The sequence below is a fragment of the Corvus moneduloides genome, chromosome 17 (assembly GCF_009650955.1).
Source record: "Corvus moneduloides isolate bCorMon1 chromosome 17, bCorMon1.pri, whole genome shotgun sequence".
Taxonomy (NCBI): domain Eukaryota; kingdom Metazoa; phylum Chordata; class Aves; order Passeriformes; family Corvidae; genus Corvus; species Corvus moneduloides.
Window position 1 is genome coordinate 6,161,100 of NC_045492.1, and position 16,435 is coordinate 6,177,534.

Consider the following 16,435-nt stretch of genomic DNA (forward strand, 5'->3'; position numbering starts at 1 on the left):
AGATGTGGCCTTGTGCCTTGAGGACAGGAGTGAATTTTCTTTTGGTTTGGGGATTTTTATCTTTACACGTTACCTGTGGATGGGGTGGAATATTTCTCTGTTGCTCCACATGAGCAGGCAAAGCCAGGACCCTGCGTCAGAGCCTCAAATAACCATGTTTCCAGGGTAGCAGGGCTTTAGAGGGAATGGCAAATATTGTGAGACTGGCAATCAAATTGCAAGAGTTGATTTCCCTGTATTCATAGGGAAAAATAACTCTGATTTATTTGGAATCATTATTTCATTATTTAGATGTTTGCTGCTTAGTGAATCAGGGAGACATTCTGCAGGGGAAAAAAAAAGATAATTATAGCAGAGGTGTGTTGAGTCATTTGTTTGAGATGAGAATTGCAGGTTGCTGCCTAAAAAGTGACCTTCTGATTTTTACCATCACCCAGAGGTGGCTAGGCAGGATCTGGGAGTGTGTGACAGCCCTGGCAGCTCACCCAGCCTTGGTGGCTGAGTCCCAACATGCTTGAACAAGAACTGGCTTAAAACCAGGATTTTCAGTACCCACAACATGTTTTATCTGTGTCAGTTGAGGAGTGTGGTGGTTTTGGAGTCTAGATGAGCTTTAGGTCACCACTTGTTTGGCATGGCCACTAGAGAACTAAAAAAGTCAACCAAAGCTGTTCATTCTGCAATTTGCTGCCTGCTGGAGGTTCACCATGTGCCCTGTATCAAACAGAATTAATGATTTGTATTCAGGCCGAGTACCAGATGATTGCAGTAAATAATTCTCTTTGTAGGCAATGTTTTACTGCAAGAGCAGTGAGGTTTCTTTTTTTTTCTTATATATATATTTTTTCACCCGAGAGGTGACTGAACAGCATCCTTGACTTTCATTTTATTTTCATAATAATATGAATTATTATCAGGGCCTGACAGAGTGGGTGAGTTGCCTTGGCCCTGCTGCCTTTTCTGCTGCTGCTGGGGAGGCTTTTCCTTGGGCTGGAGAGAGGAGCTCCCTCTGCCAGGCAGCCTTTTGCCCCTTCACGCTGCCCTGGGTCAGGAGGACAGTCAGCTGGTGATGATGGTTGCATCATTCTGGAGAAACCCCAGTCCAGGCGAACTGGAGGAAGTGTGGGATGAGGGATGAGTTACAGGGGAGTTTGGGCTTTGATTTTTGGGAAGCTGAGAAGAGGCATGGCCTGGGCTGTGCCTGTGGCTGCAGACCCCGCAGCAGTGCAGCCAGTGCCATGCCCTGCCCTGCACATCCCAACACTGGAGACCTGGGCACTGCTATGGCCAGGGCTGGTGCCATCAGCGGAGCTTACGGCTGGGTAGAAGTGAAGGGTTGAACCCAGGATGTAGTAAAATGTGTTCAGTGCTTTGATTCACTTTTTTTTTTTTTCTTTTTCCTTGTCTTACTCTAAGCAGCCTGAACTGAGGTACCTCCAAGCTGCCCCACCCTATGCCAGGACTTTACTGCACCCACCTGAGCAGCCGGGCTGGGCCCACCCTGCACAGACAAGCTCCACACCTGGATGAGCACATCTTTATTTTTAGTTTCAGAAATACGCATCTAAAAAGTCCATTTCTCACCTGGACACGTCACCCAAACCGCTGCTCCTTCCAGCTGCCCTTCCCGTGGTGGGACGCGCGTTCCCTCTGCACATCTGTGCGAGGCCATTAGAGGGCATTTGGGCTTCATTTTCCACCACCCAGAAGGACTTTCACTGGGAGAAAGTACAGCCGCAGCAGCCGAGCAGCTCTCCTGCGCCGACTCCTGCATGGCTGGAGCAGCTCCAGCCCGTCGGGAGACGGCCCCGACTCATCTTTGCGATTTGTTTTCCCTTTTTCCTGCTTTTCCCTTAGCTCCGGCTCGCAGGGAATGTGCTTGGATGGCAGGCGGTATGTCTGGTGCTGCGGAGCGGAGTCTCCGGTGTCTGAGCTCCTCGCTGGCCGAAGCCCTGCCAAACCACCAGCGCTTGGGAGAGGAGGAGGCCAGGCAGAGCGGGAAGGCTCGTGTTTATTCTGGAGGGATGAGGGGAAGGTGAATTAGAGCTGCCACCAGGAGGACCCTGCCCGTGCCCGGGAAGGCGGCTGCTGGGTTGCGGGGTGGGTACCATGGGATGGCTGAGCCCCTGCACGGTCGAGCAGCTCAGCCTGGTGTGGCAGTGACTTGTGGGGTGGAGCTTGATGACCTGTTCCCTCCCTGGGGGGGAGAGGGCGTGAGGGTTCCCTCCCGGGATTTTGGCTTCCAGGTGCTGGAGATGGTCTCTCTTGATGGCCCTGCAAAGCAGAGCTGCATGATGTGGTGGAGAAGCAGCATCATCTCTTCAGAAGCCCCACTGATCCAGGAAGGACCAATTCCTGGTTTCTTGGGTGGGTTTATGCTTGGAGCAGGATTTCCCCATTTCCCATTTCATTCAGCCTAAGAAGCTCAGGGATGCTGCCCAGTAACCCCGCCTGGGGCAGCGGGGTGTGCAGAGGAGGCAGGTGATGGGTGACACGGGGATCTTGTTCTCTGTTTCCAGCCTCCTTTGCAGCCAAAGTTCATCATTTCTTCTCTATTTTCCCAATGGAAACATCCTCCATCTTCACCGTAACCACAGTGCCATGGGTTCGTGCCAGACTCTTTGCCGGGATGAGGCGTTGGCTCAAGGGTGAATCCGGGGTGGGCACAGCTACAAACGACCTCCTCTTCCCCTCTGGAAAGGCAGAATGGAGACCGATGGGAGATGGAGAGGGGTGGTGGTGTGTCCCTGGCAGCTGCGGAGCGGGGGCAAGTGGCGGTGCAGGGGGAAAGAAGTGGGCAGAAACCACTGCATGCCAGCAAGGCAGATTTGCACTGTGCCCACGCTGGGGCTGTGCCAGGCTAATAAAGGGGTGGCAGAACCACCTCCCGGGTGTGCCCAGGGAGCCAGGCAGGAGCTGCAAATCCATCTCTGGCCATAGGGGCAGGCCGAGCTCACCTGTGTGGGATCCACAGTGCTCCTGGATTCAGACCTCCAGAAACCCCAAAATTCAGGTCTGCACCTGCCATCGGCTGTTTTCCAAGCAAAGTTTCAGGAGATGGTTTATGTGTCCCTGAGGCACGGTCAGCTCACAGCTGAGGAGGGCTGATGGGGTGCCCACAGGTAAGCGGGGATCCCTTGGCTCGTGTTGGTTGCCACTTCCCCTTGTCAGTCAAAGGTGTTGCCCAGAGGCAGCAGCTCCACCCAGCCCTCACTCACCGCTGGGAACGCTGCCGGCAGGGCCGGGCAGGGTCTGACCATGCAGAGCCGCCTCTGTGTCTCCAGCCGGCAGTAGCGGTTCTGGTTGGACACGCGGGTGGCAAAGCCCACGCCGCAGGTGGCCGAGCAGGCGCTCCACTCCGTGCCCCACTCCTGGCAGGGGAATCGCAGCAGTGGGGACACTGCCCCGGGGGCTGCAAGAAAGGAGATGGGAGGGGAAAAGGGTGGTTGGAGCCAGGTGCTGTGCAGATGCCCTGTGGTGCTGCAGGCATAGCCCTGCGTGGCAGCGAACCGTGAGGTGTCTCCTGCTGATGTTTCACAGCCTGGGGTGAAGGGGCCATCCCCAGAGACCTGCGTGGGCATCCCCTCCCTGGAGTTGCCCTGCATCTTACCTGCCCTGGCATCCCGGAGGAGGTGCTGATCCTGGGCTTCACAGATCCACTCAGGGCAGCACTTCCCTGGGATCTCCACGCGCCGGGGGTAGGGGCAGTCCGGGGTGGGCAGCCGGACATCCTCCTGGCAGAGTGGGATGCAGTTGAAGCCCCCGTCCAAGCATTGGCATTGGATTTTGCAGCTGGGCTGGAAAACCTCCCCCTCTCGATAGACTCGGCCGTTCACCTCGCAGCCCTCCTCATCGTCTTCAACTGCAAGTGACAGCCGGGGAGCCAGTCAGGCCATATATATTTCCTTTCCACGGGACTGGGACAGCGTGACACAGAGATGGGGATGGCGGGGGCACTGCTGGGGGTGGCTGCGGGGCTGACACAAAGGGGCTGAAGTGGGGGGACCACAGAAGTGACTGAGAGGTGCACAGGGCAGACGTGGGTGTGCAGCAGCATGTTCATCACCCAGCCTCCTCCCCTTCCCTGCCTTCTCTCCTCATCTCTGTGGTTTTTCAAAGCAACAGCTCACAAGCTGTGAGAAGCTCCCTGCCCGTTGACTCTGACCCTGCCTTCAGGCTTTCCAGGCTAGGAAAAGTTTCTCTGAGATTTCTTTGCTGGACCCCCAGGCTCCAGACCTGGACTGGGTGACTGCAGCATCCCTGGGACTCCCCTGTCCGTTCTCACTGAAGCCACCCTGAATCCTCTGTCAGAAAGCAGCAGAAGAGCTGGCAGGAGATGGGGCACAGCCCCATGGCCAAGCTGTGTGCATCATCCTCAGGAAAGCTGCTTTCCTAGCCTTAACCACTCCCCGGATAGTGCTGTGGGATGCCTGTAGCCAAGTCAGGTCATGACTGGAGCTGGGCTGGAGTGTGGGGGTATCCCCGGGGAAAATGGGCACCCCTGTGCTCACAGTTGCAGGTGGCTCCTGTCCCTGCAGATGCTGAGCTGTAGTCACAGACGAGGCCCTGGCTCTGGTCACAGACGTGCAGAAAGTCGCAGGGCTCTCCCAGGCGCCGGGCACAGATCTTGCAGCAGCCACAGCCATCCAGGACCAGGGGGGACCCGCGGGGGCAGCGGGGTGGCACCCAGGGGCAGTAGCATGGTCTCCGGCACAGCTGGGCACAAACCTGTGGAGGCAAAGCTGAATCCATGCAGGTGGTTTTTGGCTAACAGCTGCTTTGTCACTGGGACAGACAGGTAACCTTAGCTCAGTCATGGGGGCAGATTTTTGGTGGAGGGAGGCTCTGCAAATCCATGGGAATATGTCGAAGCAGCCTGGAAAGCTACTGTCCCCTTTGAAGGGCACCTGTGGAAAACCACGGAGAATCAAGGATGCTCAGATGCTCAGCACTCTGCAAGATGGAGGTGTTAATGTACCACTGCTCTGAACACACAGGAGGAGGATGGAGCTACAAGGTGAACATCCCAGGTGGTTATTTAATGAGGTCAGCAGCCCCAGGCAGCCCAGTGGGAGGGAGGAAGGGAGGGAGGGAAAGCAGCCCACCCCCATGCCTGCCTCCAAGGCAGCAGGCTGTACCCAGCTGGAGAGGTGGCTTTGCAGGGACTGAATCCACGTGGTGAATGCACAGCACCTCACTCCTAATGGTCTTAACAGCTCTCATTCACGCCAAGAAACAAGACATTGCATCAGCAGTGGGCATCTGAAGCCAGGCAGACCTCACTGCATTCCTCACTGGTCCAGCTGCATCCTCTGCTTGTCCCTGGCTGCAGCATCCTCACCTGGCGTGGCCCACTGGGTGAGGAGCCCAGAGATAGGCAGGTTTTCAAGGACTTTTCCCTCGTGGCTAGACTGAGTAACCACTTTGGCAGGGCTGTGCACTGCAGTCCTTTGCCTGCTCAGTCAATTGCCTGCCAGGGCTGTGCCCATGGGACTTCACCTGGGCAGGTGGATGTTTGTACCCTTGGCTCATCCTGCTTGCACAACCACCCTGGCACCAACAGCTTTTTTAGGCAGCGTTTGAGCTCCAATCATGTCAGGTCTGGCAGAGCTGTTGCATGTAGAGCCTGAAGCCACGAGAGTTGGCTCTGCAGTTTGGAAGTGAATCTTTTACCAGTATTGGCCTGACAGTGCATGTGAGCCCCCAGCAGCCACGCTGCTCAGCACCACGCACATGCTGCTGGATGCAGGGCCAGCATGTGCAGCACAGCAAGCATGCAACCAAAACATTCATCCCTGCCCTGGTCCAGGTACTGGTGTGACTGCTGAGTCTGCCAGGAGAGTGATGGGTTCAGCCAGGCCGTGTAGGTTTTAGATACCATTTTTCTTTTCCTTTCAGTTTCTCCCAGTGGCATCAGGTCTGACATGATGAGGTGAGACAGAGAGGGTAGCTACTGGTGCACTATCTGTTCCCCACTTGCAGCAGTTCAGATGCTTTTCATGGGGCTGTAGAAGTGTCAGTGCCAGTAGTTGGAGTTAAAATATATCCAAAATGGATTGGGTAATCTGGGTCTTGTTCTAGTTCTGTCAGTGAGCAGCATTATTAATGTGACAGAAACCAGAGAGAAACTTGTGGCAAGGACCAAGGGGCTGGCTGTGGTGGCCAGGTTTGGGCTGGCAGCACAATGGTCCTTGGTGATCCTCCAGGCACTCGTGAGCACCTGGGGCAAGAATCATTGCTCTGTTACATCTTACCCAGGCAGCCAAGGGCATTTTTCATCTTTCAGGAGGTTGCTATTACAAATTGATGTTTTAGAAAGATTAGCCAAGCCATAAATCCATCTCCCCCTGCTCCTTGTAATTTACTTGTCTTTAGGTGACAATGTGGCTCCTGTCAGAGACCTGAACTTTCTGGGGAGAGAGTCAAACAGGCACCACATTGCCACGACATCCCTGCTTGGGGATTCAAGCAGCAATTAGAACTTGGAGCTGAGATGCCCCAAACTTTTCAACATTCCTGTTCTCTGCACAGGCAAATATTTTCACACAGAGTCCAAGAGAAAGAAAAAAAAAAAATCGCTACAGCAACCCAAATCCCATCGGAGGCACTGGCTTGGCGTGAGCATTCCGAGAAGTGGGGAGAGCTGAGTAATGCCAGGTCTGGTGCTCGTGGCTTGGCCTCTGCCTCGGGAGCCTGGGCGGGGATGGAGGAGCCTGGAGGAGCCGCTACCGCCCAGCTGCTGCTCGCTGGCTCGCGGGGACCGAACGTAGCCCAGCCCGGGGAGCTGCAGGGACGGCGAGCAAACAGCGCATTGCTGGCATTCCTGTGTGCCCCAGGGACTCGCACAGCGGAGCCTTGGGCCCAGGAACGCTCAGATCCTGCTGCTTCATCTCAAACACCTCTCCCAAGCATAGCTCTGCCCCCTGCATCAACACAGCCTGGCTGCCGGCCGGCGAGAGCCGCGGGGATTGTGGTGACACCCCAGTCCCCCTGCACCTCACTTTGCCAGAACCGGGTGCTTCATGGCTAAAGCTGCCCCAGTGCCCCATCTCCCTTACCTTGGAGAGAACGCAGAGGAGAGAGAGGAAGAGGAGCTGCTTCTCCAGCTGGAGCCTCATGGTGCTCTCCCCTCTGCCACTTCAGCACATCACCCCCCAGGCAGTTTGGAGGCAGTGGTGTGTTCGCAGGTTTGAAAGCCCAGAGTAGGTCCTGCTGGTGTTTATACTCTCCCTGCTCTGATGTCACTCACAGGATCCAATATAAACATGAGTAGGTTTGGACAAGCCTCAAGATTTTCTTCTTTTTTTTCCTTTCTTTTTTTTTCCAGCCCACATTCCAGCTGCCATTTCCACTCTCCTCAAGGTGAGAATATGTGTCTGCCGAGACAAGGAGGGCAGGGAAGGGATGCTGTGCTGTCCCTGGGGAGCAGGGGAGAGCGGCTGGGGAACCAGGCTGGTGGGGTGATCCAGCTCCCTTCTCCTAGCCTGGCAGAGAAGGTTCATGCCCCATCCTACTGATCAAGGTCTGTCCAGGTAGAGCTGGTATCTTCCTCCTGAGATTTGAAGGGATTGACAGGACTGTCCCTGCTGCTGTGGGACAATGCCATGACCAGGCAGGAACAGGGCACCCACCCCATATTCAGTGCTGCACCCAGTGCATGGCAGGCTGTGGAAGACGGGTGTGTCACCCAAAGGAGCTGGAAATGGATTTGCTGTGGTGGTGCTGCTGCTGCTGCCACATCATCTCCATCCTGAGAGGGACTGAGAGGGACTATGGCCACCTGGGGAGGCTGTTGGGGTGGGGTGGCTGGGTGCACACTGTGTTGCATTGTCCTGGGTACGTAATGCACAGAAGGCTGCAGTCTGACCCTGCTGATTTTAAGCCTTGTAAATGCAAATTCAGCCCCTGAAGAATTATGATGATCTTAATCAATTGTGAGAATTATAAATCCAAGTTTGGGGAAGAGAAGCAGGTGCTCAGCAGTTGCCTCCCAACGCTTTCTCAGTCTGCCTTGTGCAAGCTTTTCTCTTGTCCCCTGTGACCGAGGGTGTGAGGCTGGCTCTTAGACAAACCTAAGCACTTCAAGACCTCCACTAGACAGAGCCACTTCTCCATATTCCCATTCCCCAGATCTTATCACAAGATGTGAGAGGAGATGTGGTGAGCCCAGAGCTCAAAGGAAAGGCCTGAGCATAAGGATGCAGGTTGTCCTGCAGCTCTCCCTGGCTCCTCTCCTGCACCCTTGCCCTTTGCCTGTGTTCTGGGGGCCAGGACTACTGCTCCTGTGCTGGCCCAAGGGATGGATCCTGGTGGCTGTGCACAGGACTCTCTGTATCACTCAGGCATGATGAGAACTGCTGCTGGATATCAGGTATGTGTTGGCAAACACACAGGAGATGCTGAGTGCTATAAGCAGATCACCAAAACCAGGCAACCAAGAGTGATGCCCCATCTCTCCCTCCAGGATTTATTCCCTCTTTTTTGCCTTTGTGAAGCAGGTTCTCAGTCACCTGAGCAGCAATCCTGACCTCAGCTCCACACTTGCCAGAGCCTGGAAGCCAGGGCATGGAGCAGGGAGGGCACAGCCCAGCAGGGAGGAGCACAGCCTGATCTCTCACATTACCACCCCAAATCTCCGCTCTGGCTTTGCTTCATTAGCTGCAATCAGGCTGTTAACGAGGTCATGGCAGCTTGTGCGAATACCAGGCCACTTTCCAAAGGCTGCTGTCACTTATCCCAGCGCTGGAGCCTCTGTTCTGCCCCAGCTCCGTGCATCACCGAAGCCGTGCCTGGAGATCCAGGGGTCTGCTCTGGCAGCCCTGCCTGTGGCAGAGGAGGCATGAGGATGGCACATTGCTCTGAACTTACGGGCAGGGAGGTTCAGGACCCACTGACAGGCGCTCACAAGCCGAGGATTTGATACCTAAGGCTGGAGACACCTCTCATGCTCCACTTTCTTCACCAGAGCCAGTGTCCCCACACTGGCCACGGCTCAGCCAAACATCCTGGGAGTGTCTTGGGAGAGCCAAAGTGCTGATCCAGCCTTGCCACAGGAGGACCGTTCAATTAATTACTCCAGGCTGTGTTCATTAGGGACTCCTGATTAATGGCCATGAGTTCATTTCCCAGTTAGAAATCAAGTGACAGTGCTCATAACAGAAATAAAAACCTCTCATTTCCCACAATGAATGACCCTTGGAGCAGCTGACAGACCTGTGTGTGAGGTCTCAGGAGGCAGCAGGGCACCTCTAGGAGAGGCTGAGGCTCAGGGCTGCCCAGGCAAGCCCACTGGACATCAAATCCTTGTCACCTGATGTGTCCTGGGTACAGGGTCATCTCCCTTCTTTACCCTCTCCTCACCTCTGAACAAGAGGGGGCCTTGCTTCCCCCCACACCTGCTGTCATTGGGATTTAGATGCAGGAAGGTGACATCACTGCGATGGTTTGCCATCACCAGGAAGCTGTCAGAGCTCAGGCAGTGACAGAGAGCCCGAGTCAAGCCTGACTCAAATCAACACCCGGGAGTCAAGCAGCCAGGTGGGGCCAAACCCAGCATCCCATGCCTGGCAAGCTGCCCACACTTCCGATGCCTTTGGCAATCCTCACCGGTACCTTGCTGCATTTTGGAAGTGCCCAGTGGAGCCATCTGGAGGGGTAGCCACAAAGTCTCCCATGATTTGCTTTCCCAAAGAGGATTCTCCGTGGGTGACATGGGCTTGAGCTTCCCTTCTCCCATCTCTCCAGGTCCCACCTGCCTGCCCAGGTCGCTGTGCTGGGGCTGCAGGGGCTGCAGGCAGAGCCTGGCACAGGGAATCAGCACCTGCACCAGTTTTGATGTGCAGAGTTGCACCAGATCAGCACATTAGCAGTTCAGGTTATAAATACTCAGTTATAGCCCTTCCCCTCTGGAGTATGTACCCCATATGTGTTCTGTACCATACGTGTGATTTCAGAGCTAGTAATTAAGTCCATATGTCTCGCTCTGCAGTTTCCATGGCATTATTGTCAGATTTTTTGGGGGGTTGTAATTTTTTTTTTTTTTTTTTTTGTGGTCAGTTGTGCAAGAAAATAGTTGATACAGGGATCTGAATACATTTCCTTTGAGTTAGCCGCTGGCAAGCGCTGCTGTTTCTATAGAAATGAAGGAACTGCCCCAGTGAATTTACATTTCAGAGCGCTGAGTTTTTAATGTGTTTGCTGTTCTAACGTGCCATAGTGAATAACACAGAAAAGCTCTCATTTGCACACCCTGCTCAGCTGAAATTGCATCCATCTGGGATGGGTATTGAGCATGTTATCCCTTCATGCCTTTCCTTTGCTGGAGACTGCCCTTCTTTATGTCATGTGTTAAACACTCTCCCTAGAGCTGGGGGAAGTCAGAGCGGGGTCTGGATGTCCAACTCTGGCAGGGAGCACTGAGGCTGTCCTGGGTCCTGGCTGTGAAAACATGGGTCTAGGGTGAGCCCAGCCTCACACCTTAGTGGGGAGAACATTCCCTGGGCACTCCTGGCTCAAATCCCTACTGCAGAGGAGCAGGGCTGCCCATGGAGGGTGGACAGCACTGGTGGGAAGGCTGGACATACATTCAGCTTGGAAAAACCAAGAGCCATGAGCTGAAATGGAGATGCCTCAGGTCTCCTTCAGTTGTTGAACACTTTGGGGTGGCTGCTGGAGGTTTTTCATCAGACTTCTGGAAAACACCATGGCTTTGGGAAATTTTGAAATATCTCTGCTTTTGGCAGGATGGGAGAGTTGTTTCCTACCCAGAATGAATCTGGCTCCAGTTTCAAACAGCAAGAGCCGAGAGAGGTGGTGATGGCTATTTCCATCCCTGTCTGGTCATTTTTATTCCCTCTGGGTCTCACACCTTAACTGGACAGCGGAGCCAGGCTGAGAGGACTGGCCACCCCAAGGGACAAGGGATGGGCCAGGCAGTCTTTTACCTTGAGGTCACTGCTTCCACCCCAGACCCGGGATGCAGGGACTGAAAGTATTTACCAGCTGGTGCCTGGCCAAGTGACTTGTGAGAAAAGAATTCAGGGCTGCCGTCCAGCTTCTGATGGTCAGGCAACTGCATCAGGAACCTTGGCTACATCTGGGACCAGCTGACCCCTCCAAGCTCCCAGCCACGGTGGCAAGGCCCAGCAAGGCAGCGGCCGGGCATCGCCCCTGCCAAAGGAGAGACAGGAACGATGCCTGGTGCTGGGGACACTTGATCCTTCACCATTTCCCAGACATTTTTAGGTAGGTTTCACTAGAAAGAAGCACTGATAAATGGGCCTTGGGGCTGGTTCTGCTCTCTGACATTGCCAAGAAGAAGGAGCTGAGCAATTACATGAGGAGCAAATGGACTATCACAACCAAGAAAAAGCTTGGCTTAGCCAGAACTGTAGTGAGACCTGATCCTTCAGACCGAGGGGCTTCTCATTAGCACAGCGCAGCCTTGTATCAGCTGTTGTGGAGGGACAACAGGGACATATCAAACCCATCAAACCCTGGGCAAAACTTCTGTATGATTTTTTTTTTCTGCAGTCCAGACAAGAGCAATTCATAATTGTCCCCCTAAGTTAAACAATCAGATAACTCAAAGAATAAGACTTTTGTAAAACAAAGCTTGGAAACTTCAGCCAGATGAGGTTTTCCATAATTATTTGGAAAACAGTGTCAGAAATCATCATGCATTCGACATTGTGATCCTCTGGGAGTTTATTTTCGGTATCAAACATCATCAAACATAAACTTCTTTCAAAAACTATCACTAGAAGTTTTATCTTCCAGACAAGATATAATCCCCAGATCCTGACCTTGTGTGGTTACTGACAGACCCTTTATATTTTCCGTGGAACTGGAAGGCTCACTCATGTTTCCTGGTCAAATTGGTCATTCTTTTTGAATCTCTATTTTTCTCATGGTTTCAGGCTAAAATAGACAGTGTTTTTCCTTCAGTTCTTGTCTAGCTCAAGGGTGCTGGGTGTTCTCACACAGCTGCCATGTCCCCTGCAGCATCAAAGAGGCTGCAAATGGAGGCACTCACTGATGCGCAGCCAGTGATGCTCCAAACTCACCCTGTAATTGTGCCAGCTCTGCTTTCGAGAGGGGTTTGGTGGTGGCTGTGTTCCCTTCCAGCCCTGCTTTCTGTGACTCTGGCAAGGCTTTTGAAGATGTAAGTGCTGCACACATGAGGCAGCCGGTGTTATGCCTGGGAAGCGTGTGCTGCTGCAAGAGATTTGGGTGACACAGGCTGTGTCTGTTCCCAAATGTCACAGCCCTTCACATCCCCAGGGTTGCTCTTGGCTCACCATCAGCAGGAGCAGCTCAGGGTGCTGGTGGAACCAGGATGGTGGGACAGGGCGGTGACCTGGGGCAAAGACAGCCCTCTTCAGCTGGTATAGCTCCAGTGGATGCTCTGCAAACCCCTGGCTGTGGCTGGGACCTTCCCAAAGGCAGTGAAGTGGGCACTCCTCAGCATCCCTGATGATTGGAAGCAGCCTGGCTCCTGCAGGAGCTTTCAGCATGGACCTTGGGCACATTGGGAAGCTGGGCTGGGGGGGACTGAAGGGCTGCCAGTTCACCCTTCACACCCAGCACTTGAAATGACTGGTCACCACCCAAACCAGCTGACAAGGGGACATGCTGCCTCTCCCCAGGACTAATGCCAAAGGCTTTGCAGGTGAGTCCCACTTCCAAATTCCACCCCAGGGAACAAAGCAATGGCTGGGCTTGCTCTCCATCTTCTGAGCAAGACTGGAAAAGCTGAAGCAAGCGATGCCTCCATGTGCCAAGGAGTCCCAGGCCCCCAGCCCTTCCCTATGCCCCCTCCTGATGCCAGAGACATCTGGAGACATTTCCCAAGCATGAACTTCACATAAACCACCTCCTCTTGTCCCCTTCCCCAGCCAAATCAATAAAGACATGACTGAAACCTTTAGAGTGTGTGTGGGATCCAGTTGAGAAAAACAAACCTCTGGGTCTCACTATGGTTATGAAAGCAGCGATGTCGCCTGGAAAGTATGTACCAGGGAGCAGAGAGCAGAGGGGCGAGCAGAGGAGCCGGGCACCAGCTCAAATATGACTCAAAATCACGGGAAATTATTTCTGATTAATGTAATTACTTCGGCTCCAGCCCTGATCAATACGAGGAGCTAAAATGCTCATAAACCGGCCGAGAATGTGAACTATGCAGAATGATTTGTAAAAGGTGTTTGGCTGGGTGTGCTCTCCCCTGGCTGTTGGGTTGCCCAGGGCAGGGTGACCTGGTGCCGTGGGAGGTGGGAGAGCAGTGATTTGCTAATTGCAAACTGGTGGTCCCCAAACAGAATCCCCCTTAAAGGAACAGGGAGGGGACTGCCTCATGCAGGTCCTGAGTCTAAATAAAAGCAACCAGCCTGCTTGGCTGGGCTTCTTCTGTGCTCTGACCACAAAGCAAGAGCCAAGATTGGCCTTTTACAGGCTTATGGTGGCCCCCACAGCATGGGGAGGTGCTGGTGGGCTGGCACCCAGCACAGCCCAGGCAGGGGCTCTGTGTGGGCACTGAGGGGGCAGTGGAGAACTGCAGGAGCATGGGGACACAGCTGGAGAGGACAGTGTCCTCAGGCCTCCTACCGCCTGAGCCCGAGCTGTGCCAAGTGTCGTGTCAACCTGCACGGCAAAGGTGCTGCCTCCTCAGGGGCATGGCTGTGTCTTAGGGAACCGCATCCACAGAGGCAGATCAGGAGGAGGAGCCTGGGAGATCCCTGCAGATCGAGGACAGGTTGGATGGGACTTTGAGAAGCTTTGTCTGGTAAAAGGTGTCCCTGCTCGTGGCAGTGATTGGAAACTACATGATCATTAAGATCCCTTTCATCTCGAACCATCCTGTGGTTCTAAGATCCCCTGCAGCAGGTCCCCAAGAATGATGCCTGTTGGCCATATGAAGGTGGTAGGAACTTCCCCCTGTGAAAGCAAGCTGGGGTTGGGGAAAAGGTGCTCTGGGACATGGGGGTCTCCCATGAACTGGTGGTTCCTCTGACATGGTGAGGAAAGGGAAGAAGGGCTGTTACAGTCTCATTTTTGTCCTGCTGTTTCCCCAGGAGACTGAAGAACCCCACTGTGAATGTCTCCCGCTATCCAGATTTCTCAGGACAGTGTCCCCAAAAGCAGGGATAGAGGCAGAAATAGGAAATAAGTTCTCCTGGGCCAGGAGCTGTCAGTGCTCTGGCACCACGGGGCAGGAGGAGATGGAGTGGTGAGGGCTTCACCCTCCCACTTGAGCTGCTCTTCAGGCTCCGAGCTGCCACTGCCCATCAAACAAGCTGAAGTCCCCGTCTTTGGTGGTGACAGCTCCATCTTTACCTGGCAGTGAGGCTGCAGGTGACAGCCACCACCTGATGCTGCTATTGCTGCCTCTCTCCCACAGGACACTTGATTAGCAACTGCTGGAAAACTCCCTGGTTCTTTTTGAATGGGACTCTGTTGGCTTTCAGCCATGCAAGCCCTGCCTGTGTGAGGTCCCTGCACCTACAGCCCTCCTGGCCACGGGAAGGAGACTGTTCTGGAAGTTTTTAATTTTCTGAGTACAGTGTTTATGATTTTCTCTAAAAATGGGTAAAAAAAGAAAAAAAAAAGGCAAGAAAAGCCCGTGACTCGTGACTCAGTGGGATGTGTCAGGCTCTGGATTAGAATCTGCTCATTCTGAGCACTGCCACTGTGGATTGCCTCTTCTGCTTGCATAACTGGTCCAGTTCTGCTTCTGGCAGAGAGATCAGCCCACTGGTGATCTCCTTTTGAGAGATCAGACAATCCAGAGTGAGAGGAGCCCCCTGAGCCTCACAGAGCATTGCTGCCCCACCAAGCTGGCCACAGACCTCCAGGGCCATCTGCAGAGACATCATGGAGGGAGGTAGTGCAATGGTGTGAAAACATTCCAGATTTCTGTGTCCCCAGGTGGAAAATATCAGGAACTTCTATCAGGGGTCACCAGAGCAGGGCTCCCATCTGCAGCCACTGCTTCCAAGCTGGGAAAAGCCCGGCAGTTTGTGGTGGAGCTGCAGCAGCACTGCCTCAGCCACGCTGGGAACCAGGATGGGCTGGGCTGGGCTGGGAATTGCAAAGCATCCCTCCTGTACTTTCAAATCAAGACCCTTTGGGGTGGGTTTCCACTTGCTGAAGGGCTTTGGGGAGGGAAATAGAGAAAGGGAGTGTTTGACTTACGTGGCTGTCTGCACCTGGTCACCCAGGGCTGGTGATGGCAGCCTGGCTATGGCTTGGCTTGTCTCTGGAGCTGCTCCCAGCCAGTTTGGAATCAGCCAGAGCCCCAGAGGAATGTCTTACAATGCAGCAGCTCTTCAAAGGCAGCTCTTCTCGAGAACCAAACCCCAGGAAGGAAAATGCATCCTGGAACCCCTGTCACCAGGGCAGCAACTGGAGTGTGGAGAGCAGTGAGTGCATGGGGCAGCCAGGCTGCTCCTCTGCCCTCCCTACTGGCCCAGGCTGCAGAGGATATTTTGAGGGGATCTGGCTGCTGTGTATGCTGTCTGTGATACTTTTCTGACATTACCTCCATGTTCTTCCAGGGGCAGGGAGCTCCCCAGGCCACATGGAGAAATCCTGGTCTGTGATTTTGCTGGAAACCACATGTAGCACAACGTGGTTGGGGTTGGGAGAGCATTTCCCCGGCATTTGTCTGCATTCTCTAGCTGCCAGAAGCTGACCGCGTTCAAATCCCGGTTTTCTTTGCATCCCTTGGTCCTGCTGAGCTGTGGTCTGCCATCCTGCTGGCCTGCCACCCAGAAATCCTGCTCTGGATCATCTGCATGAGGATTAAACACAAACACTTCCAAACCGCAGTCCTCGAGCGGGAGGCAACGAGCCGAGGGCTGTCGGAGCAAAGGGAAGATCCTCGGAGCTGTGCAGGAGAAGCCAAGCCAGCCTGGCACATGCTAGTGGGCAAGGGACAAGTGCAGAGGCTCTGACTGCAAGGGACACCAGCCACCCTCTACATGCAGCCCCAGCTTTGAGATCTCGCTTTGCTGCTGCCACAGTTCCCAGACTCGTGGTGCAGCTTCTGCTGCAGACCAGTCCCTTGCCCAGCAGCTTGGTCCAGGGATGCTCTGCTCAGCCCAGGCTCCCTGCAGCAAGGCAGAGCTGTGCCTCCAGCCTTGGCTGCTGCAGCCTCCCTCCCTAAATTCCACCTGACAGTGCTGCTGTGCCTTCCCCTGCGTTACACTTACCTCGTGCCTCCTGTGATGGCACCAAAGGTGCTACAACCCCATGGAGAGGCATCTCGAAGGTCCTGCATTGTCACACAGCTCCTGCTTGGACCTGGATACATCCTCCACAGCCTGATTGTCTTCCTTGTCCCCATGCAGGACCACGGGCACCTGCTTTGAGCCAACCTACCTCTCCCAGGGCTTGTCTGCAGGGTGAGAGCCCAGCCTTGCTCCTCCTGCCTCTGAGC

The 16,435-nt window shown here is 54.2% G+C and overlaps 1 protein-coding gene and 1 long non-coding RNA gene across 3 annotated transcripts; both read right to left on the reverse strand.

Annotated features, from left to right (window-relative positions):
* Positions 1–1,523: 1,523 nt before the first annotated feature.
* Positions 1,524–9,693, reverse strand: CCN5 (cellular communication network factor 5). Of its 2 annotated transcripts, XM_032127084.1 has the most exons (5): positions 7,059–9,692; positions 4,512–4,728; positions 3,611–3,862; positions 3,219–3,412; positions 2,576–2,693 (listed from the first exon to the last, which is right to left on the reverse strand). In XM_032127084.1, exons 1-5 carry the CDS (start codon positions 7,116–7,118, stop codon positions 2,670–2,672), a joined length of 747 nt encoding a protein of 248 aa, XP_031982975.1. In that variant the 5' UTR covers positions 7,119–9,692; the 3' UTR covers positions 2,576–2,669. The 2 variants fall into 2 exon arrangements, with proteins under 2 accessions (XP_031982977.1, XP_031982975.1); XM_032127086.1 differs by lacking the exon at positions 3,219–3,412 and having other exon boundaries at positions 1,524–2,693; positions 7,059–9,693.
* A 335-nt stretch (positions 9,694–10,028) lies between these two features.
* Positions 10,029–16,435, reverse strand: LOC116452510. The gene is made up of 2 exons (XR_004243518.1): positions 16,209–16,435; positions 10,029–15,787 (listed from the first exon to the last, which is right to left on the reverse strand). It is a non-coding gene; the product is annotated as an uncharacterized LOC116452510 (long non-coding RNA).

Bases quoted from the DNA above. Each gene is read 5' to 3' on its own strand.
- CCN5 (XM_032127084.1), bottom strand. From the start codon at position 7,118: ATGAGGCTCCAGCTGGAGAAGCAGCTCCTCTTCCTCTCTCTCCTCTGC. The intron at 4,729-7,058 runs GTAAGGGAGATG...TTGCCTCCACAG, and splicing joins TCCTCTGCGTTCTCTCCAAG to GTTTGTGCCCAGCTGTGCCG. The intron at 3,413-3,610 runs GTAAGATGCAGG...CCTTTCTTGCAG, and splicing joins CCTCCGGGATGCCAGGGCAG to CCCCCGGGGCAGTGTCCCCA.